We start from the raw sequence: 22,633 nt of genomic DNA, 5'->3' as shown, positions 1-22,633 counted from the left end.
GCGTTGAGCCATGAGATAAGGGGCGACGGGAGGGGGGGGGGGCATAGAACATATAAAGTTATTCCGAGGGTGTTTGGTGCTGTGATGCTGATTCATGCTATGGATACCATGCTGGAAGTATATATAGAATGAGTTTATGAGTAGTTGTTCTTGTTACTGTGGGCTTTTCTTCTTCTTGTTACTGTGTGGGATTTTCTTCTTTTCTTGAGACGCAGCGGATTTGATATACTTTCTGTTCGTGTGTCATTATAGGGCTGTGATGCCCTTACCGATCTGTGATGTCTTTATGGAGCTCCAAGGCTGTGAATATGGGGCGTGTACTTGAGAGAAGGCTTTGGACAGAGTTTACATGAGTGTTCGCGTCTCTGTGACTGGTGCTTCATCGAGATGGTGAATGTACCGAGGCAGTTTTTCTGGAGACCTACCAAGGTTGTCACTGAACAATGCTTGCCATTCTGCCTTTATGTCAGGTACTATCTACTTCAAATACTATCTCTCACGGGGCCTGTATGTAACGTTCAATGTCTTTATCCCATATGATGTCCGGCAAAGATAGGAGGGCACGTGCCGTGTATTCTCGCCCGCCAGTATCGACTACAAACGGAGACCCTTGTGGGTTTGCACGACCTCCAGATCCTCGAACTCTATTTCTGCATCTATCGTCTTCCTTTCCCTTATCTTGCACATGACCATAGGGCAAGACAGCATTTGGAAATGGCACAGTGCAGGAAAATGCAGAGCGGCTGGGGAGGCGGTCTGGGGGTGTTTTGACTGGCAGGCACTGCTCTGAGGGGAGGCGGATTCTTGACTTTACATGCCATCTTTAACCTTTTCTATCTCTCTCTCTAATTTCTTTTGGTCTTTTGGCTTGCTCTGGCATCTGCCATCTCTCTCTCTTCTCTTCTCTTCTCTCTCTCTCTTCCTTCTAATTATCTTTCTCTCTTGCAGCGACCTCCGAGGAAATTTCATCATCGGAGGTACCAGCGTCCTCTCCTGGACTACTATTTTTTTTCCTTCCGATTCTCGACGCCCTTATACTTTCGCTCTGAGTACTAGGTAGGCTTGCTCAAGAAGCATGGTTTGCTGATAGATCTGGCAGGTGGACACCTGGATGGTTTCCCTAGACTTGGTATCATCCACAAAGTCTTTTCGTCGCTGTCAGGTGTCAGTTCCACAGACTTTAAATCCATTACTCCAGAGAGCGGAATCGGACGATTGATTTGCCATTGCATCTCGTCCTCGAATTTATATGCTTGCCTACAGCGAGTCAGCGTTCCGCTCCTTGTCGAATATTCGTTATTTACGACAAGAGAGCGTATAAGATGGAAGAGGACCGGATACACGACGAGCCCATGGAAGAGGCACCACTACAAGAGCCAGTGGTGGAAGAGACATCCAATGGGGATATATCGGAGGAACCGCAGATGCCATTGCAGCAACTGCCCTCAGAAGAGCTGACGCCAGACGAGCAGTTGGAAGCGGAGATGCTGGCGTCCTTTATGTTGGAACAACCGACGCCAGAAACACCAATGGAAGTCGACTCGACCACCGAAGCGCCAACCCCAGAGACACCAACCACAGAGTTAATGCCTGGTATAGAGACAGAGAGACAGCTCTCTAGACGACCCCCTCGTTGGCTACAATCCACAGCCACCCAGAGCAGGCTTCACCGAGCTCTTCACGCGCATCGATTGGAAAGCGAAATTGCAGACTATTCGCTGAATCGCGAGGAGATTCAGGAGTATGGGCGACTCGAGATTCGGAGACTCCTGACCGGCATGGGACCCCCTCCACCAATGGATAGAGCAGCTCAGATAGAGCAGCATTTCAATGGCGACGCGGTAAGATGGTGTCAACATGATATATATCTATTGTGCATTACTCAACTAATACGTGAGAGCAGCCCGACTCTGCCAAGGTGAATGCCTTGCTTGTGCCACAGAATCGTCTTCAAGTGGTCCGCTGGAATGAAGCCATCAGAATGAGGGAGTTTTACGAGCATGCGTCACTCGAAGAATTGATTCAAGTTACGCTGCCAACAGAGTATGAGACGTGGAAAATGGAAAAGGAGTATGCGGATCTCAAGGAGGCCTTGGGAGTTATACACCAGACCCATGGCGAGGATGAGCGTGAAAGAGACCACCGTGCAAGGATGTGGGTTTGTAATCGGCCTGGCAATGGTAGTCGGATAAATCTCTATCGTTCTCGTGGCTATGGAAGCAGCTTTAGAGAAGTCATTTCCGCCGACGAGGAGTGGCCCGAGGAGGGCTGGGCCAGTGCTGGACTTGTGCAGCCGGATGCGGACTTTGTCACCAGATTCGAGACGAAGATGAGGATGCGGCCGTTTCTGGTGCGTGAGAATAGGCGTAGACCACGTTAGTGACTATGGTTGGCGTCTATGATGAGCACGGTTGGGCAAGGGGATTGGAGTCTTGATGGAGGGAGTCTTGAGGAGGAGATATGGTGGGTTGGTCGGATTGAGATTGGAATTTGGGTCTTTTATTTGGGTCTTTTATTTGGGTCTTTTATTTTGCTCTTTCTCTTTTGCTTAACTTGTTTCCTTTAGGATTATTTCCGGTTTTGCGGGGTTGCTTTGTTTGTTTGGGTGGGTTTGAACAATCTTGGTCTTTCTTTACAATTTCGATCCCCGTTTGGGACTTTTCTTGCCTTCTTTCAGTACGTCTTTACGTCCCTACACCTCAGCCAGTGGTCCCGGGCCTATCTAGACAGCGGTTAGTATAAGTCAAGAGCGCAATTGGAAAGTTGTTTGGTAAAACTTGAGGTTTGTATAGGCCTGATGTGTTCATCCGTATCATGAGTAACTCATCATGACTAACACCTCTTACTTGACACTGTAACGTGCAGCACATCACCACCAACCTCAAACCACCATACGCAAGACCTAATTATTGAGATACTGTCTCGTTAAATAGCCTCTGCTGTTACGGTAGCTCTTAAGTGAAAATGCCGCTCGGCGTCACATCCCGTCCATCTTCCAACTACGCACTAATATACCAAACTTTTTGCCATCTTACATCGTCTACAAGCCATTCATTCCGACGGTCCACAGCACCGTATATTACACATACACCATTTCGCCTAAAATATACCCTATAACTACGATAGTATTTTCCAATTCCCATCCAACAGGCCAAGTAAAGCTCCAGTCTCTTCCCACCTTCAGTAGTCTCAACAACTAATGCACGTTTCAGAAGCAGTCCGACGGGACGAGCCGCCTGTCAAAAATTACTCGTACTAACTAACCAACTAACGCAGGCGGCAAAAGGTGGGAACAACAAAACCCCCCATACCAGCTATACTTAAAGAAGCATACCTAGTAACTTAGCCCATCATTAACACGATGAAAAAGGAAAAGAGGCCGTTGAACAAAAAAAAAAGGGGGCAAAGCGTTTATAGTATGCCGTAGTTTTGTTGTTGGGACGCCCCCCCTGGACCAACAACATAAAAACCACCTTCCCTTACTATGATCAACAGAGCTTAACCTGTACTGTATATTCTCGTGGGTTTTAATTACACCAGTTCAGTTTGGGGTTGGTGGCGTTTATGCGCCGGCAAAACGCCTAAGCTCACAACCCCGTCTGTCTGTGTGGTGTCCAGGCCAATGTACCGATACTTGGGCTACCTTTGTTGACATCTGGCAAAAGTACTGCATTGTCATTGTAACTGCTTGTTGGATTCGCTTGTGCTGACTTGCATGCAGGGATTGGCTGGCAAAAACAGGGTGTGGGTTGAGATGTGACAGACGTTGCCGACATGCCTCTGTTGGTGACCGAGCCTGTGCCTGTTCACTTTATACTTGCATGTGCTTGTGCTTGTTCAATGCTTTTCAAAGGCAAATCAATCTTTGCCAACTGGCCTCAATTGGGTCGTGTTCAATCTTAACCCACAGAATATCAAACGTCCATACCCAGTCCAGAATCCCACAGCTAACCATGACGTAGACAATAAAAAGTCAAGTATTAGTAGTCCAGTCAAAGAAGCAACCTAAATGAGCGATGATCCGAAACTATCCCTCCCAAATCTAATCCATGAAAGCCCCGTAAAATAACCAATCATGGAGCCTATGATGCAATGCAGCGAATCCTTTGCATGCACCACTCGTGCTGGCTCTCGTCATCGTGCTTCATGCTTCATTACCTGGCTAGCGGATCTACGGATTCTGCCCGGTAAGTGGCATGTGGCTGCCAATTCTCTTCAAATAACTGTGAAACCCAATAGAAGGGGTGATCCCAGTCGTAAAAGACCTGGCGCCCCTCGTACGGCCTCCCTCCAACATTGCTTGGAGCAGGTTGTTTCACTGAGTCCAATTGCGTCAGTATCGTCCACTCTGGTACTTTGAAAAGGCATCGGCACTCACTTTGGCCATTATCTGCTTTGTAATGTCTCCAAATATCCAGTTGTTGCTGCACTGCAGGATCGGTAAGCGCTTTCATCATAAGGTTATATTCTGCCGCTTCAATGTGGGCCAGATGAGTATTGAACCTATCAGCCGCTTCATTGGGCTTGGGCCACGACTTGGCATTATAATAGTGCCAATGCTGAAGAAGGTTGTTGCAGCTGTCATGCAGGCTCTCTACAAATTGCGGGATTGAATAACGAAGCTGCAAGAGTTAGAATACCGGATGGTTACCAAAGATAGATAGGGGACCAGTGAGGTATATGCTGTAAATCACTTACACTCTGGCCGTGGTTATTCCGTGCGTGGCGGTAGCGGTCTGCGCTTGTCCAGCTCGCCTCTCGCAAAAGGACAAACAGGCAGACATAAACCAAAAAGAAATATTCTGGCTGGTTTCGCGACATGAGAGACTCGAGCTCAGTGAGGACAAACTTTCCGTATTTGGTGAGAATTCGGGTGTAGTTGATACTGTCAAACTGCGCAAGGATCATGCGTGGTACCGAAACTCTTTTAAACAGCGGGTATGTCTCGTCCCTTATTTCGGGTTTCATCCCCAACAGTTCCTTGCCCTGGATCCATGAAGACCCAGTCGAGTGGCCTACACCACTTGTTAGTTGCATTGACGAGAGGGGTAAACAGATCAAAAGAGTCGGGCGAGTGGAAACGGAGGAGAAGAAAAGGACAAATTCTCTTCACTTACGCATGGCAAACCAAAGGATGAACAAGTTGCCCAAGAGATTGAGTTCTCTCTCCTCCTTGCCAGGAAGTGCCGGTTTTCTCTGCCTCACTCTATTAGCATTCTTATAACCACCTTGGGTATCAAGGCGTAGATGGAAAGTAACATACTCGGAGAAGTTGGAAACGACGAACTGCATAAGCGTACGTCGACTCGAGAATGTCTCCAGCCCCGTCACTCCCACCTGCCCTCTCATTGAATATAACTTCCACTGCATTCCTCCTGATGTAGTCTTCAAAATACGATGCCGTTTTCTGAATGTTAGCCAGGCAATAGTGCGCTAGATCCTTCTTCTTTCGCACCCCCTGCTCACCATCCATCCAGAACCTCGCAGTCACGTCCCCAGACTGCGGCCTGAAATGGACTACTTCAATCTTGACCTCCTCTTTGCATATGCCCAGAGTAAAGAGAACGGTGCGGACGTCCTTCGGGTTGACTCGGTCTCCAACATCCTTCATCTCTGTGCCTTTCCAGCGTTTAGTAAGCTCGAGCCCTCCGGCACGGAACAAGACTGCATCTGTAATCTTTCCGCGATAGCACGGCATTCGGTGGATGGTCTTCTTCGACGTCTTTGAAAAGGTCTTGCATCCTACACAGTCTCCCGATGGGTCATTCGTGTCCACTTGACACTGTTGTATCATAGGGTTTATTAGTCATTAGAACACATCGTAAAAGCACTGTTTTGGGCAACCAGGTGGGAACTCACCCGCATCTTTTGCATTCGGCATCGTGTACACGCCTTAATCTTTCTCGTCTCTGCAGTTTGCTTTCGATGAGTAGGGCTCAGTTGACCTCGCTTCGGTTTTGAAATCGAAGACGATGCAGCATCCTCCTCTTTCATAGATATAGATGGCGCCAGCTCCTGCGGTCTCTCACCTGTTCCCAGCGAGTCATCTTGTACTTCGCTGTCATCATGCACATCGCATTGGATATCCATGGTATCAGAAATTCCAGAAGCATCAGAGTTGTCATCACCAAATTCGCCAGTTTCATGAGTCTCGCCAGTGATGTAATTCACTGGGTTTTGCCACTCAGCGGCTTCGGTCATGTGCGTGTGATGCTCATACGAGACGTCATCTTGGACGTGAATAACTTCGCTTGCCTCAGCTTCAGGCCCAGGATACATGGTGCTGTCCATTGTAGCAATAATGGAGTATTGACGACTAGGCTGCTGTAACGGGTAAGCCTGTTGATGATTCTCGGGCAATTGGGATCTTTCAACCACTGATTGCACAGGCGTCAAAAGGGAAGGCCCAAGTTGTTTGGTATCCGCTGAGATGTGCGACGTATTATACTGCGGGCCGTGGTAGGGATATCCTTGTGGCGCCTGGATGGGAAGTTGCCCAGTTGCTTGGTGTGGTACGCACTGTTGAAAGTAATGGGGAGGAAGAGGATATGGCGGATACTGGAAATTATATTGGACAACAACAGAATGATTCGGAAAGGCTGGCGGAAATGAATGCCCAGTTGGATAGGGCGCTGCGAGGTTGGTACCGATATCTTGGCTTGACTGGCCCGGTTGCTGCGGTGAGACTGGGTGCCCCCGATACACTGCGCCATTGGCTTGAGTCGATTGCAGTGACACAGACTGGGGAGGCAAACTCAATGGTACTTGACGATTCTGAGACTGGCCGAGGGCATCGCCATGCTGGCCTTGAACAGGCCAATGGTTTTGCTGGAAATGTGGGCTAGAAGTCGCAGACGTGGTGGAGTAGTGACTGTATGCCGTAGGTTCAGTGGTATAAGCGATCGACATGGCATCGCTGTCCTGGCGAGAAATAGTCCCGGCATAGCAATCTTTGGCGAGGGAAGAGTGGCCTGACAGAGTGCTGCTATGCAGCTGAGAATCTGGATAGGCCTGGGGTTGAGGTTGCGGGATGGCTACGGGCTCGCCATGTACCAGTACTCGCCCGGGGCTTGATAGGCCCGCCACCACTCCAGGTTGTTGTGTTTTGGTGGCTGCACAAGCAGAGCCTGTTGATGATGGCGCATATACCGCATCCGTGCGAGATGGACCTGCCAACCGAATGCCTCCTTTGGGCTCATTGAGTTTGGCTCGGGCTCGGGGCCGGACAGCTGAGGTCGTACCATTGGAGGCCGTGTCGCCGTCGTCTGCCCACTTTCGCTTTGCTCTGGATGGGGCCTGTGAGGAAACCGGTCAAAAATCAACTTCTAATCTGGCTTGTCCCTCTGTGTCCGATATGGCATTGTCCGGTTGACCATCCAACCCCGGCGCGGCAGGAAGAAGGGGGGCCGGGCATCTGCGGCGGTAATAAGATGAGACGAGGCGCCGCTCATCCTATTCGCCGCGGACAGACAGGACAGACAAGACAGATGTACGCAGCGGTCGGTACGAGTCAAACCTTAGGTATGATACATACAGCCGGGGGTGTTGGTAGGGTGTGTGCGAGGCATTGAGAAGACGAAAAGGGCGAAGGTGACTCCGAGACAGCAGCAGCAGCAACGCACGCAACGACTCAGCAACTCAATGGATTGGCAACCCACCAAGCCGGCCCCATAAGATACGCTCGCATCGTATGCCACCCGTGGCCCGTAGGACCGGAGAGGGGGATAAGACGTCACTTACCCGTGCGGAAATGTCAGGAGAGCGTAAGCTCACAACGGCCGTCTCCATGGCTGCGGCAGCGTATCGTACTCGTACATGTAACGCAGGAGGGTGTGTTGCACACGTCAAGGCTCGAGGACCAGCCAAAGACAGACACAGACACGCTGGACGTGTTTCCACTGGATCAAAGGCCCCCAGGAGCGTCTCCGAGGGGGCAGGAGCGAAAGAGCGGGCACGGGGGTGAGAGTGACGAAGGAGCCTGCAAGTACAGACAGGCAGACCGGACTCGAGGCGCAAGGGAAGAGAACCAGTCCAGGCCAGTCCAGTCCAGTCCAATCCAGTTCTCTCAGGTCGAGCCCAAACAAGAGGAGCAGAAAGGTGGGAAGCCGGGATGACCAGCCGCAGGGGGCCCGCCGTACTTGTACAAGAGAGTACGATGATGAGCGTCGATGGCGGCGACGGCCGGGAGCCCAGAGTATCGGGACGCAGGCGGCGGCATCAGAGACGCCAGAGACGCTGTTGCAGCGATAGTCTGTGCAAGTCTAGTACTGTACATGCAAATGGCGCCTCTCGCTGCCCGTCCGTGGTCGCTAGTCGGCCGAGCTGAAGCGTTTGGAGCAGCGCTGCTTGTTCGAGGAGCGGCCAGATGCCAGGCTTGCCAGGATTGCGAAGCTGCTGAGCCCGCTGTGTCCATAAACCGCCGGTCCGCCGCCGATCCAAAAAGGCCTCAGACGCAAGGGGGCCCGACTGAGGCTGCAAGCCCGGCTGCGGTTGCAGTTCCTTTCGGGCTGTTGGCGGGCTGTTGGCTGGGGTTTTCCCCATTTCTGCCTTTCTGGTTTGGTTTGACAAGGGCTGGACACAAACAAGGTCGTGACATGCACGCAGGCACTTGGCGGGCAGCATATCGGAACGAATGCCGGCCCGGCCCAGAGCGGCATCGAGGGCAGGAGCCCATATCAGAATCACAATCCGAAATCAGAATCCGGAATAGCTTCACTTGTTTGTTGTCTTTCTCCCTCTTTCTCTCTGTACTCGTACCTCTTTAATTTCTTCTCTGGGACGAGTGCAGTGCGGTGGGAGCACAGCATCATCATCGTGATTGGATCTGATCTAATAAAAACACCATGTTGTGTGCCCCTCCCGTCCCCTCCTCTCGCTACTCGCTTCTCGCCTACTTACAGACACACTGACGAACGCGGCTTTCTCTCTCTTTCTTGCCCATCCATCCATCAATCCTCGTCCTCTCGCGCGCCCTCCTACAGGCTCTCGTCCTCACCGAAAGCCTTGGAAAATGCAGCAACACACACTCACCAAAAACAACAAGCCTCGGCCCCCATGCGTCTCTTTTTCAAAGCCATCAGAACTCGAAATGTGATAAAGTGATAGAGCCCGCCTAGGCCACACCCTGGCTAGCTGTTCCAGACGGTCTTGATGGAGCCCATCATGCGGAAAACACCTTGGCCTGGTCGCTCGTTTTCCAATGGTGGCTGCAAGCTCAACTCTGTTATCCACTTACTCTCCCGTCACGTCCCCCAGATCCAATCACAGCCTGCAGCGTTCCCGCCCGAAACCAGAGCCTTGCTGATGCTCGACTTGACAGGCCTCACCGGTTGACGTTCAGAGCCCCGTCCCTGTCACCACATGCAGCTCTGAGTGGCTGGGACTGGCAGGGGGGAGGGAACCAAGATACACACAACTGAGTACTCGTATCACTTGTACTTTGCGCTACGCCCGCTACGAGTTGGGGTACTGGAAGCTGAAAGCTAGAACGACATGTCGGATATTATTTTTCAACTCTCCCTTTCAGCTCCCTTCCCCTGTACTGTACCTGTACAGCCATGTATGCCACTCGCGGTTGTCATCTATGATACCCCGATGAAAGCATGACATGCTGCTGCTAGTAAGGCAACTATCTCTACCAACATGCTTCATTGCACGTGCTACAAATGCCGTCCCCGTAGCTCTGTTCAGCAACATGACTAGAACAACAGCGAGAGAAAAAAGGGAACAAAGCCAAAGGGATGTTCTCCCGTTTTCCTCGCCTGAGATGTATATTTTCATCTCCTACAGCTATGTCGTGAACCACAGCAACATGTGCGAGTTGTTGGGTTCTGAACAAATCAGCCCATTTGTCCCATTGAAAAACTGTCTACTCTCGCACCCTTTGACACTGCAAATTTCACATGGACTTTCATATATGTGTGTAATCCACGTCAACAGCGCATCTACAGAGTGCTCCTGCCTGTATTGCCTTGGAGAGAAGGGATGGCGATGGGGCGAGATATATATTTTTGTGGGCTGTGGATAGATATCCGCCGTGTGCGTGACAAGGTTATCAGCAAACGGCTCATTGACATACAGGGGACAGGGACTCCCAGTTCAAGTCTAGAATTGCGGCACTTCACCCGACCAAGATGAACTTTCGAATCCCAACTTGCTCAATACGACGACCAGACCAAGATACAAAGAGGCACGGCACCAGAGAGAGGAGTGGTGGTGTCCAGCAGCACCGCTGGGATCCCCGTTATTTGCTCGTACCGAGTGCTGCTATTATGGGAAGTGGTGTCGCCTCATGTGTGATCATCTGGCTCCGCATCACAACAGTGACGCTCTCAGTATGGCCCCCCATCTCCCACCACAATCCACACTCTCAGTACTTGTACCATCAAACTCACCAGCACCAGTGCTACTAGCTCGACTGCGCGCGTGGATGGATAGTCCGGGATGTGAACAAGTCCTTCTCATCCCCATCACTGGCCAGGCGCGGACGGGGTTGATCGGACAGCTCCACTGCTCAAACCGATTCAGTATGGCTCGATTCTTTGTTTGCTCTTGCATTCTCCCCCCGTTCATTAGCCCAAGTCATTGAGGGCAGTGAGGGCAGTAAGGGCTGAGGCTAAGCGAGTCACGCTCAAAGACTTTTTTTTTTTTACTTCTTTGCATTGTCACGGTAGCTTACGTCTTATATTAGTGCCGGCAGCCTGGAATTCGATCACAGACCGGAGGAAACTTAGTTCCCTTTTGATATGGGGCTCGGATGGTTCTCTCTCCTCCCTCCTCTGCCAAACTCCCCTTGAACAGCCGCCCGGCCAAAGGTAAAAAAAAACAAGGCATCGTCTGCTAGTGAGGCAAACTCTGATTGTTTTGGTTTACCTTACCCAATCATATCACGCTCTTTTCGCCTGTTCTTTGGTCTGTTGCGGAGTATCCTTGGTCCGTCGTCATGCCCAAAGCAAAGGAACTACGGCCATATGTGTTGTATAATATCCGTTGAGCCTTTACCCACTCTGGGCTGGTCCGACGTCCAGAGGCGTGTCGTAATTGGGTTGCTATCGCGGGAACTTGGTGTGGTTTGAGAGGCTCTCTCCCACCTCAAACGCAGTGCGACGACCCAGCGGCTCCTCTTTCTGCTTCTCTCAAACGAACCGCCAATAGCCCCCTCTAGACCTATTACCGCTGCCTACCACCGTCCATGGGCCGCTGCAGACGTGTCCCGAAGGGCATTCTTGCAGTTCCAAAGTACCCCCTTTGGCCGAACAGTGCGACTACGGGTCTCGTCCACCAGATTTTCACCACCAGCTCAGCAAGCAGAATGCACTGGCTTCGTGCAGCCCCCTTAGGCACTCTGTGTCTACATGGTTGATTCCTATACGCTGTCTTCAAGTCTGATAAGCGACGTGCGTCGTGTCGTGCGCGAACAGATCATCCGCCATGGCGCACAAACGACGAGATTCATTACGGAGACTGGTGGCCCACAGCACACCTCCACTTTCTCGGAAACATCAAAGCATCGCATTGTCCTGGCGCCGATACGCTGTCCGACGTCTCTCTGCATCTGGTGGCGAACCTCGAGCTCACTGTCTGGCCCGTTTTCAACCTCGTACCACTCTCGTACCTTTTCCATTATCCTTTTTTTGCATATAAGACAGCCCAGAGCCACGGGGGCCGAGGTTGGATTTGCAAAAGCATGCAGCATCCTCAACAAGAAATCATGATTCCGCCAAGCACGACTGGTCCCATAAATATCCTTGACGCAGCCACTGCTATACCCAAGGACATGATGGCAAAACTTCCAACAGCCATCAATGGCCCCTTGGCCTGGTCAGGGGCTGATTTCGAGGACGAAGAAACGTACACCTGGCAGCTTCGCGGAGAGGATGTCGAAGAAATCGATGCAGCCCTCCAAAGTTTCAAGTGTAAGAGACTATTGAATAAACACTTGTTGAGAGTAACATACGAAGCCAGCTGACTTGGACTACAGCTCTTGGCCTCGATGGAGACCAGGTTGACCGTGACAACTTTCCCCTTCCGAATCTTGCGGCGCGGCTTTCCCAATCCGCCAGAGTTATTCATGAGCAGCGCGGCTTCTTCGTTCTCAGGGGTCTTGAAGAGTCAAGATACTCAGTTGAAGACAGCACCACGATCTACCTAGGCATATCCAGCTATATCGCTGACAAGAGGGGGTTGCAAGACCGCAAGGGTAACGTCCTCTGTAAGTTATATCTTTCTCCTATGACTTGACCCAACATGGCCTCTAATCAAAAAAGCACACATAACCAACTCAAAACTTTGGAAAGTCCCTGTGGAGATGCGCCATGGCATTCATTCTAATCAAGCTTTGGTAAATATCAATTTGTTGTCGTCTATGCCTATTGATTAATGCTAATTCAAACAGCCCTATCACAATGATATGGGGTGCGATATCCTAGCGCTCCAAGTTCGGCACTGCGCGGAAAGGGGGGGATACACGTATCTCAGTTCCGTCAGCACTGCATTTAATGAGCTGCTTGCTGAAGACCCATCAGCTGCAAAGACTCTCTTAACTGCAGATTGGCCTGTGCAAATGTAAGAGCAATGCTGTTTTTACCCCCTACTATTTGACATTGGGTGTTGGCTGAAACTGGTGTTACCTTGCAGTTCGGGGCGTGGAGCAAAATGCTACTTAGCGCCCGCCCTCGCAATTCACGATGGCAGGTTGATGGCTAGCATAGATCCGAATCGATTCGGGCCTCATCCATCCAGTGGACCAACCAACATCCCAGCTCTGACTGCCTCACAGCAGTCTGCTCTGGAAAGAATATCAAAAGCCGCATACCGCACGGAGCTCCGACTTCACCTAAAGACAGGAGACTTGCTATTTTTCAACAATTGGGCATTGCTCCACCGACGCGATTCGTACACAGATGGTGACGAGACGTCCCGCCACATGGTAAGGCTCTGGCTTCGAAACTCGAAGCTAGGCTGGGCGGTCCCCGATTCCATGTTGCCACCTTGGTATGCTGCTTACGGGGACAATGGCGTCCGGACCAAGCTCTATCCTTTGATTCCCATGCCGGACTACAAAGTGCCAAAATATTCGGCAGGCTCGGCAGCATTCGTGATTGAGGATAGCGATGCCTCTGATGGAGAATAACACTTCATCACACGAACCCCGTGAATCTGCATGGAGGACCTTGATACGTTTTTAGGGGGGTGGGGACGAGATGGGACTATCTCAACTGCTTCTTCTTCACTAGTTGAATTTCATATACTTGATTCACTTGCTACATTTCCAGCAACCATTTCCCCCACACGAAGCCTACAATTGAACGTGTCTCTCCTGACTCAACCACATGTTGACCATCTTTCCCCAGGTGGTCAACTGAGCTAGACATTGAGGAATGTCGCGCCACAGAGTGAAACAATGTCTCACGGCCAGGTGGAAAGGGGTCCCTCCCTGGGCCCACACAGCGGTGCTTTGCTTGATTTCGCGCCGTTGTTCGTATCTAGTTACTATCCACAACTGCCGCCAGCGAGGCTTTAGCCTGGAATTGCGGCGGTTAAGGCGAGCAACTCTTTCGAATAGGGAGCTCTCCCGGGCACGTTGTCCCCATTCTTCCGGTGATTCAGAACATGTTGGTAATCCAACCCAACCCAACCTGTTCAGCCCCCTCTTTGATTCTTTCATTCCTGCATTTCGCGCATCATAGACTCAGCCCAGATTTCAAGGCCGCACAATAAGCCATGTAGCTTCCCTAAACAGAATTTTTTGCAGGAAGGATTTGCAGAATTAGAAGAAAGTGGTACGCCTCTTATCAAATATCACATGCTGGGATGCCTCTCATCACAGGGAGGGAAAAAAAACCTGGACTTCTGGCGGGTGACGTGGTTTCTGCTGCCCGCTTTTGCCATGGCAATTTCACCTGGCAGATGGCCCAGTCGAATCACTTTGCTGCGGAAAAGCAGAGTCCTTGATTTTTATTGGGCTCGACGAGGGCTTGGAATCGTATATGACTGGTAATTGGCCGGAGCGGCAGTCAGCAGACGATTGCCACGTTGTTGTCCATGTCATGGACCTCGTGGGCCACCACTTGAGACCCGAAGTGCCCGCTTTGCTACATTTACATATTTCAGGGGGGAGAGAGCCCAAGGGCAAATGTAATGTATAGGCACGAGTCAAAACGGATTGCTCCGTTCCCGTGGGAGGGGAGGGAGGGAAATTGCATAGACGGGTTTTGCTTTTTGCCAACGGGATCTCGAGAAACAGATAGATGTCGGGGGCATGTATGTATGACAACAGCCCGCATGACCCTCGTATGTAGTTGTCTCGGGACTTTTGCAAAGGGAATTGTGAGCCGATATCTGCATCCTGGAAGGGGTCGTAGATCGTCTTTTCCCATGGCGTAGGCGCTGATATATGCCACTTGGCAATATCCACTGTCCCACGAATCGGATTTGCCCTTGAGGCACATTAGAGGACATGGATATATATGAATAGTTCTTACCTCACAGGACGTTTGTCCTGTCGTCCTGCTGTGCGGTGGATGCAATGTAATGCTACGTTGTAAAGCAGACGGAATGACGCACAAAATGCGACTCCCACATCGTTTTGTTTGGTTCGCTCCCAACAAAATACGCGATTGCCGACGATGAAGCCGAGAGAATATTGCGTAGTTTGCGTCTATCTGCGCTTCTCTTGGCGATTCTGGATGGACAGAGTGCGAAATGCAATCTGCATGTATGTGGTTGTTGTGGGGGGGAGACCGTTTCTCGAGACCGTACGCATACTCTATGCCTCGATAGGTGGCTGTTGATGCCTACAAGTAGTAAAAAGGTCAGGATCCTCTTAAACTTACGAGCGCCCGTACGGTGATGTGACGGGCTGGGCGCTTCCAAGGTGACTAGGGGGGGGGCTTAGAGGGAGGGACCCGGAGTTCCCCGAATCCACCATAGATTTAATTTCCTGCATGAAAGCTCTAGTTCCGGCACCTCATCCTTGAACCATCTTTACGATTTTACGGATATCTAAAGAGGGGTAAGAGATACTAGAGGCGAGCGTGGAGTTCCGGGGGAGAAAAGCCTGCCAGGGATGGTGATGTCGAAGGTTGAAGCACGGGCTCCTGGGGGCGGGTGTAGCCTAAGATTTTGTGGGATTTGAAGCCATTGGATGGTTAAGATGTTGCTCTTTTTACTCTTTGCGAGAGCTATGTAATGCTCCGTCATTTAATTCAACATACGGAAACCAAAGCCGAGCTGGAGAGACTCCCCGGGGTCATGGACAGGGTGATGGAGCGAATCAGTTGCCTGGACTTTGCGCCAACCCATGTAGAACAGATGTACTCGTAATACCTGCAGAAGCTACTTGGTGGTCCATCAAGGTCGGGAATCATCCCAATGAGAACTGCTTGACGAGGACGGACATGCATTGCCACCTCGGCTTGCATCCGCCGCATGCAACGCAAAGAGGAGAGGAGATACTGGGGCTATTCGTGCCCAAGATGGGGGTGGATATCGACATCCATTTCGTGTGTCTTTTTCTCATGGCATGGTGTACGATTTCTACGTACCTGTGCCATAATGAACACCCCCATGCTGCCTGCGGGGAGATGATATCAACACGTGTGTTTGTATATGGGGACGAGAGATTGGCATAGCATAGGGGTCCATGACCATGTTCCACGCCCCCTCAGACACGTTTGAACGACTCCACCGGCAAGATAGAGGAGAGACAGAAGCAGCAGCCCGCTTTTAACAGACAATTGAGATGCTCCATGCCGGTGCCTTGGTTGTGATATACAGTTGTAAAACACAGTACGCACGATATACACAGTACCGAGGTCGATTAGCTCACAAGTAAGAAAGCAAATTACACATTAATAATTCCCTAGACGAATAGCAAAAAGGAAATACGGTCGCAAAAAAAGATTGACGCTCCATCCCCCGTCACTGACTGATATCCGGTGCAAGATTGAACCCTTGCTTTCACGCACCATCATCACATCACCCCAATCTTTCAACCCCCCCTTTCCGACGACTGCATTGTAACCTCACCCTTTCCCAAGCTTACCCCCAGTAAGAAAAGTCCGCAAGACGAGACGCCCCCCTTCTCGACTACAGGCGTAGAAAGAGAAAACGAAGAGAAAACACAACAAGTTTAGCACATACAACCACGAGCTTTAGCACCCTACGAGTACATCAGAGCCGTTCGAACGGGATCTCGACGCCCGATCCTTTTCCCCTCCCCCCCCGTCCCCAACTTCTTGCATGGGAAGGGCCGTGCCGGAGAATATTTGCCCTAGTTCTTGTTGTTTTCTCCAGAGCGGGACCTAGTTAACGATGGGAGGAAACTTCGTTTCTGTCGAGAGTCGAGATGGGAGGGGGGGAGCTGGGGGGGCATCTATTGGCTTTTGCGATTTACCCGAGGCCACCACCTTTTTTTTGAACAAGCGAGAGAAAGAGAAAAAGAACTTCTGTCGGACCCGGGAACAGGAGATAAGCTTGAAGTGAGGGGTGTGGGGGGGGAGTAAGGCAGGCAGACAAACCCCCTACTCTACTCTTTCGCGTAAAATTTCTTCTTTCCTTTTGATGCTATTGGAACGAACGAGCGAACGAACCGAACGAACGAACGAGTGAAGGATCAATATCTTTTGACGGAGATGTGAGGGGTTTGGCTGGAGGTAAGGGAGAAGAAGTTCACGCTAGGATGGCGAGCAGCGCGACTACGGCACCCATGGCGCGAGTGTCTGCTTTTCCGAGAAGAGGTGGTGCCGCTCCTGTTACTACAGGTGGAGTTTCGGTCCCCTCGTCTGTTGCTGTTGTTGTTGATGCTGATGACGAAGTTGTTGATGTAGAGGCTGGGCTCACGCGGCCTTCGGTTGAGATTGACGGCGGAGGATAGGCGGATACCTCGGGCGACCAAGTTATTGTCGTCATGGCTCTAACGGACGATGAAGACGAAGACGAGCATTCATATCTGTATCCCGAAGGATTGACAGACGCGGCTACACACGGAGCTGAGCTGGATGGATCCGACTCCGTCTCCGTTACGGTTCCTCCCTCGTTCGAGTTTTCGATGTCTGTTAGAGTCGAATAATATGTTTCGAGGATTATACTGGTGATTGTCGTCGATCGAGAGAGAACCCATGTGGTGGTTCTAACAGTTACAATGGCGGAATACTGGGGACGAGGCGTCGTCGATGGCTCGATGGTGCTGGATGGCAAATACCACGTCTCTTCGAAAGTATATGGGTCTGGAGAGGAATATTCGTCTGGAGAGGGAGTAGGAGTCTCGTAGTCTGCGTCGTAGGAGAGGACGGCGGAACCTCGCCATGGGGGAGTTGGGGGAGTCAAGCTTGATCTAGAGTGATGGTTGAACGGTTAGCCGTGATGAGAGAGTTGCTTCTCTGTTTTGCCATCTGTATCTCTATGATGTTGTAGAGGATAGTCTTGTCGCCGCTTTTGGTTACTGGATATCTCGTCGTAGGGGTTCATACCTTTCCACCACCTCGTCGCTGAGGGCGTTGGCGAAGCACATCAGGACAAGTCCGAGAAGGATTCTTGTAATCGTCTCCATCCTGCACATTACCGTAGACTAGTATTCGCTTGTTAAAATATGAGTGAAGAATAATTGAAATAGTACGAAGGTACACATAGAGGCTTTGGCGCTCTAGACGATCAGATCCAAGTTCAATCGCATGCTGGCATGCTGAGCTTCAAGTAGTCCACAAGGCGTCACAGCATCACTGCCGCAAGCAAAGCCTATTTTCTCTTTTTGTCTTTGTTTTCTCTTTTGGTTTTGCTTGCGCATCCCCGTAGTATCGGCTGTGTCCATGTCACGGCGCAGTTTGTGTGATGCTGTTTATATATGCGTTTTCACACAAGTGTGGGCAGTTGTTTTTGCCTTTACCGATGGCTGCGACAGTCTATGAGCATGAGTGTCATTGGAGAATACAGGTTGTGCAGATTGATATGATTTGGGCTGTGATGAATGGATGTTTTGGTGTGAGGCGTTGTTTGCTACGTGGAATGGCGTGATGTTGTGATGAAGTTTGGGTCTGTGATGGGCGATGTTTCTGACGGATAAGGTGATAAGGTGATATCAGTACATGATATTAGTATTCATCAGAGGCTCTTTTTGTTCTTATAACAATGTAAGATGACCATTATTTCTTCTCTTCTTCTTTGGGATGTATAGTATTCTGAGTTCTGGGAGTATCATCCCTACACTCCGGCGCATAAGCTCCCATTACCATTCCGTAGCTCCTAGCCGCGTAATCAATCTAGATTTACTTACTTACATAGCCGTACACATAAAGTACAAGTAAGCATAGCTAATGATCTACGATTGTCAGTGAAGCTTGCGAAAGTTTTCAAGTATCACCACATCTCAAACTGAAGGTGATTTACTATAGTCAGCGACATATAACCAGTCTAAACATATCATTCATGGTCTCTACCACGCAAATGAGTATAACAGTGAGTCATGGTACTCTCACAGATCGGAAGATGATCATGGGACTATGAGTTTGTGATGCTGAGAACGTGTAACAAAGCATAATTCCTATCTCTTATCCACAAGGAGTTATCATGTGAGTCTCTCTGATCCTGAATTGCTAGCATATGATGCGACACAAACAGTCTACATCGGATTTAACTGGTTAACAAGCGGGTCATCTTGACGGATATGAAGGACGAAGAGTGTCTTAAGAACATCCACACGCCATACTATCACAACTAGAGTATCTCTTCGCCAGCTCCCTAATTGATTTAGTCTCACACGTATCTTTTGCGATTTAAACCATCGGATACGCTCTACATCTCAACCAGACTTCAATATGTCTCAAAGTTATTCCATACGGGACCCAAACGCGAGATACCACTGCATTTCAGACACTGGCGATTTGCGCTGGAACATTGCGTTCATCATGAGCGAAATCAAGTATCGGCTCAACATGCAATGTTCCAAAAAGGTATCCTAACAAAAGTTCCCGTACGAAAAGTTCATTCTGATGAAAAGAAGTTTTCAGCTGTGCTACCACACCTGAGCTGGACTCTCCTCATCTCACATTTTTGTTTATATTTGCAACTGCATCCTGGCTAAGCTACGACTGTGTTCCCTTGAATAGTGACACTGAATATTTGCAGGAGAGACAGATAGTTGGCACACAAGATATCTCGGTTGTTTCCCCCTATCAACGACATTCTTCGGTTGAGCAAGCCGGAATAGGCTTGTGGAACATCCGTCCGAGCAAGGTGGGCTTTGCCTCAGAGCTGAAGTAATTAGTACTCCCGTGGTAGGTAGCACAGATAAATCGATCTGCTGCTGCCGATCGATTCCAACCTAAGATTTCATTCTAGTTTTTGATCCAAGAGGTTGGAACAGCCTCGCGTTGAGCTAGTCGCCACAGCACATTGATCCAAATGTATTGTCTATAACTAAATTATCTGAGAATAACACGTGAATGCTGGATAGTAGAGTAGCTAGGGAATGACCTGTGGCCAATTATTTTCACTCTGATGGTGTCAAGGAAGATCAAAAGTGCGTCATGTGTTTCACGTACGCAAATAGAACACTCTCCCTATCGAAAGCTGCCGAATTGTTGATAGCCACAGTGCTCTATAGATCATTTGCGAAGCTAGTTAACAGGCTCTGGAGATCAAATGAATAGATCAGTCACATAAAAGGTTAAACATCATTAGGATACCAAGATATCCAAAAAGAATCTGCCTTGATTGGAATGAGTGTCCTACCCTAGAAGCCTATATGGGAAAATGGTCATGAGGGAGCACCTGTGCATTAAGTACGAGTTATACGATGGATAGATTATACTTAAATAGAGCTTGAATTCTGGGAGAATGCCAGTATTTTGTTCATGTGAACACACTGGAATCTGCGGATCGTCAAAATCTAGATGTGCAGCTTCATCTTGAGTCGAATCATTCTCAAGGGCTCATTCGCAGCTGGTGAGAAGATTTTGCATACGCAATTATCGATGACAAAATGGGGAGATAAGACGTAAGAAAGGGACAAAAGGAAAATAAGAACACGGCGTTATCTTCAATGACTTTATCACGGGAAGCCATGAAGTCCATCTCGAAGTTCCGGAGCGGACTTGACCCACTTACCCCGGACGTTGGTCCGAGACTATCGGGAAGGGGGATCCGTTCCGAGAATGAAGGTGTTCCTGCGCGTTGCTAGAGCCAACAACAAGAAGAACATATGCACGCATTGACCAAGCCGGAGGGGACCGGCGTTGAAATCGATTGCAAAAGGGTTATCTGATAATCTACGGGCGTGTCGTACATATTACACGTATCTCGGTATTTCCTTTGGAATAAGATCTCCCTTTTCACGTCGGCTCTTTTTTTCTCACTTTTTTTTTTAAGGCGGTAAACGGGAGATCTGATGCATGGATACTATGAATCATGCCCTCTACGTGTCTGTTGCGCAGTGGATCGTCGTGTCTGGCCTAGTCTCGGACCCAAGATTTCCTAGACATGACACTCATCCTAGACTTTGAGAAATATTATCGAATTCTAGAGGCCAAGGCCGGGATATCCGGGCGAAGAAAAATATATTAATAGGAAAGCGAAGCTGGCTTACGAGTACGAGCAGCGTGGCTTAAGCTTGACGACGAGATAGATAGAAAAAGAGAGAGAGAGAAAGAGGGCGACACCGGCATCTGAAACGTTGCCATGCAAAGGCCGGTCCCTGCCGCCCATCTCGTGATGCCTATTTGCAGGCCCCTAGGGGATCAGCGAGATGGCCCTGTCCAGCGATGCGCCGCCAGTAAGCACTTGTCGCTGGTCAAAACAGAACAGGCAAGCCCATCGTCCTCCTGGGGGGGCTAAATCTGCTCTCCTAAATCGAGCAACAAAAGAAAGATGAGCAGAGAGTAAGAGTAATACTCCGTAGAAGCTAGCGTAGGTCAGACGGGAGAGCGTCGTGCGAATGCCGATGCGGGAAGCCGTGTAGGATTCGTAGGTGCCGGAGGGAATTGTTGCGGTTTTTGGGTATGGCATGACTGCATGAATCTGAGAATGTCTTGTCTTTGGAAAAAAGGGATGGACGAGCAACTTCTGTTTTGGGACCTACGGGCACAGCCATGTTTGGCAGCAATGGCAGTTGAGTGGTTCTTAGCACCATTGGAATCTGATGCCTACGTGTATGTACTAGTACTACCTTGAGGTATAGTATTTTGGGCATTCGGATATAGAGTACAGGAGAAGTTGGTGTTTGATACCGCTGGCAAGGGACATCATTCGTGGACGTTGCCAAGATCTGAGATGAGATTCCTTCAAATACATAAGCGAGATAAAGCCTTCAGCCGCTGTACGCCTGGACCTGGGCCTGTAAGTGCGTGCATGGGATTGAAGAAACCTCGTCGATAATCAACAGCAGCGGCCGCAGATGAAAGATGAAGATGAAGATGAAGCAGTAGGCGGGTGTTGCCGTGCCAGTGACGGACGGGATGGCCACAGATCTCGGGCCCCCCTGAGATGATGAGATGATTACCACGCTGCCATGTGCTGCTGCTGCTACCTGAACGTACTGTAGGTAGTCGTACGAGTGCTACAGTACAGTGCAAGACGAGGAATAGGAATAAGGAACAAGAATAGGATCACTGGGTCAGGGCTGCTTGGGTGGCATGAAGCACAAAGTGGCCCGAGTCCTCTGTTAGCGCAGGGAGAGCGAGCTGCTAGTGAGGCGTTAGTGCTTGAAAGTTGTGCGACGGGACTGAAGAATCCATCCATTGAAGTCGGTGAAGCAGCATGACGCAGTTGTGAGCACAGACCAGGACACTGGATGGTGTGTTGTCTCTTGGGCGTCGGAATCAGGCGAGACATGAGGCTTGAAAGCCAGGTGGTGATGCTGTTTTGAGACATCGAGAACCGAGGCAGAGTCAAGTGCATCACGTGATGGTGTAATGTTCAGTTGGCACGCAAATAGAATTAAACAAAAAGAAAAAGAGAATGGATGAGGAATGCTTACAGATACTACATACAAAACATCAAAAGAGGAAAAAAAGGCTGACGGAGTAGCATTACGCATTACGCATTACGCATCATTACGCATTACAGTGTGTCGAGGTGGTATCGCTACGACCTGTGCTTGCTGTGCTACTCGCTGTCTGCATCTATCTGCATCTGTAAATTGAATCCATGCACTGAAAGATGAAGAAAATAAAAATTGAAAAATAAAAAACGCTCCTGCATTGGATCGCCATGCATATTCCAAAAGTAGGCGAAGTCGAAGCTCAGCGGCTGCTGGTTGGTGCAACAAAGTGCGTGCGGCCCCCCTTTCTGTGCAGCGCCCCTTTATGCAACGTTGTCTCTGGCTCTCAGCCTTGCAGCAAGAAGGAATGGCCTCTTCGGTCCGATAGACGACTTCTCCGCATCTGTACCGGTACCGCTAGCAGGGCGCGAAAAAATAGAGAGAAGAGCTTGAGAGAGCACAGCAGAGAAGCTTTGTTGAGCTGGGAAGAGGAAAGAGAGGCAGAGCTGAGAAGTGAGAAGTGAGTGTTGATCAACGTTTGGGTGGGCAATGCAGAGCAAAGACCAGCCTCGAACACGATACTGTACGATCTCGGACCCGGATGCAAGGCCGGATAGTCGTGATTTTCCCTCCCCGGGGAGCATGGAAGCAAATTCGAAG

At 49.9% G+C, this 22,633-nt stretch overlaps 7 protein-coding genes across 7 annotated transcripts; 3 read left to right on the top strand and 4 right to left on the bottom strand.

The window, feature by feature from the left end:
- Positions 1 to 1,920: 1,920 nt before the first annotated feature.
- On the top strand, positions 1,921 to 2,720 carry M431DRAFT_511451 (hypothetical protein). The gene has a single exon (XM_024919657.1). The coding sequence runs from the start codon at positions 1,982 to 1,984 to the stop codon at positions 2,378 to 2,380; it is 399 nt and encodes a 132-aa protein (XP_024771032.1). The 5' UTR covers positions 1,921 to 1,981; the 3' UTR covers positions 2,381 to 2,720.
- Positions 2,721 to 3,847: 1,127 nt separating this feature from the next.
- Positions 3,848 to 8,949, bottom strand: M431DRAFT_485200 (hypothetical protein; the record flags this gene model as incomplete). The annotated part of the gene is made up of 12 exons (XM_024916264.1): positions 3,848 to 3,947; positions 4,159 to 4,318; positions 4,379 to 4,559; positions 4,699 to 5,015; positions 5,118 to 5,196; positions 5,264 to 5,782; positions 5,860 to 7,296; positions 7,741 to 7,978; positions 8,139 to 8,235; positions 8,274 to 8,571; positions 8,758 to 8,829; positions 8,899 to 8,949. 12 exons carry the CDS (start codon positions 8,947 to 8,949, stop codon positions 3,848 to 3,850), a joined length of 3,549 nt encoding a protein of 1,182 aa, XP_024771031.1.
- Positions 8,950 to 9,788: 839 nt separating this feature from the next.
- On the top strand, positions 9,789 to 10,892 carry M431DRAFT_511445 (hypothetical protein). The gene is made up of 2 exons (XM_024919656.1): positions 9,789 to 10,334; positions 10,404 to 10,892. The coding sequence occupies exons 1-2, from the start codon at positions 10,134 to 10,136 to the stop codon at positions 10,410 to 10,412; spliced, it is 210 nt and encodes a 69-aa protein (XP_024771030.1). The 5' UTR covers positions 9,789 to 10,133; the 3' UTR covers positions 10,413 to 10,892.
- An 818-nt stretch (positions 10,893 to 11,710) lies between these two features.
- Positions 11,711 to 13,132, top strand: M431DRAFT_93320 (hypothetical protein; the record flags this gene model as incomplete). Its single annotated transcript, XM_024924462.1, has 5 exons — positions 11,711 to 11,915; positions 11,981 to 12,211; positions 12,267 to 12,340; positions 12,395 to 12,564; positions 12,637 to 13,132. 5 exons carry the CDS (start codon positions 11,711 to 11,713, stop codon positions 13,130 to 13,132), a joined length of 1,176 nt encoding a protein of 391 aa, XP_024771029.1.
- A 765-nt stretch (positions 13,133 to 13,897) lies between these two features.
- Positions 13,898 to 14,583, bottom strand: M431DRAFT_485198 (hypothetical protein; the record flags this gene model as incomplete). Its single annotated transcript, XM_024916263.1, has 3 exons — positions 13,898 to 14,438; positions 14,489 to 14,535; positions 14,566 to 14,583. 3 exons carry the CDS (start codon positions 14,581 to 14,583, stop codon positions 13,898 to 13,900), a joined length of 606 nt encoding a protein of 201 aa, XP_024771028.1.
- A 2,088-nt stretch (positions 14,584 to 16,671) lies between these two features.
- M431DRAFT_8561 (hypothetical protein) lies at positions 16,672 to 17,551 on the bottom strand (the record flags this gene model as incomplete). The annotated part of the gene is made up of 2 exons (XM_024923573.1): positions 16,672 to 17,335; positions 17,472 to 17,551. The coding sequence occupies 2 exons, from the start codon at positions 17,549 to 17,551 to the stop codon at positions 16,672 to 16,674; spliced, it is 744 nt and encodes a 247-aa protein (XP_024771027.1).
- A 3,047-nt stretch (positions 17,552 to 20,598) lies between these two features.
- On the bottom strand, positions 20,599 to 21,108 carry M431DRAFT_511436 (hypothetical protein). The gene has a single exon (XM_024919655.1). The coding sequence runs from the start codon at positions 20,998 to 21,000 to the stop codon at positions 20,725 to 20,727; it is 276 nt and encodes a 91-aa protein (XP_024771026.1). The 5' UTR covers positions 21,001 to 21,108; the 3' UTR covers positions 20,599 to 20,724.
- Positions 21,109 to 22,633: the final 1,525 nt, after the last annotated feature.

This window comes from Trichoderma harzianum (genome assembly GCF_003025095.1).
Source record: "Trichoderma harzianum CBS 226.95 unplaced genomic scaffold M431scaffold_12, whole genome shotgun sequence".
In the NCBI taxonomy this organism is placed as follows: Eukaryota; Fungi; Ascomycota; class Sordariomycetes; order Hypocreales; family Hypocreaceae; genus Trichoderma; species Trichoderma harzianum.
Note: the sequence above shows the minus strand (reverse complement) of the source record. Positions and strands in the feature narration are given on the sequence as shown.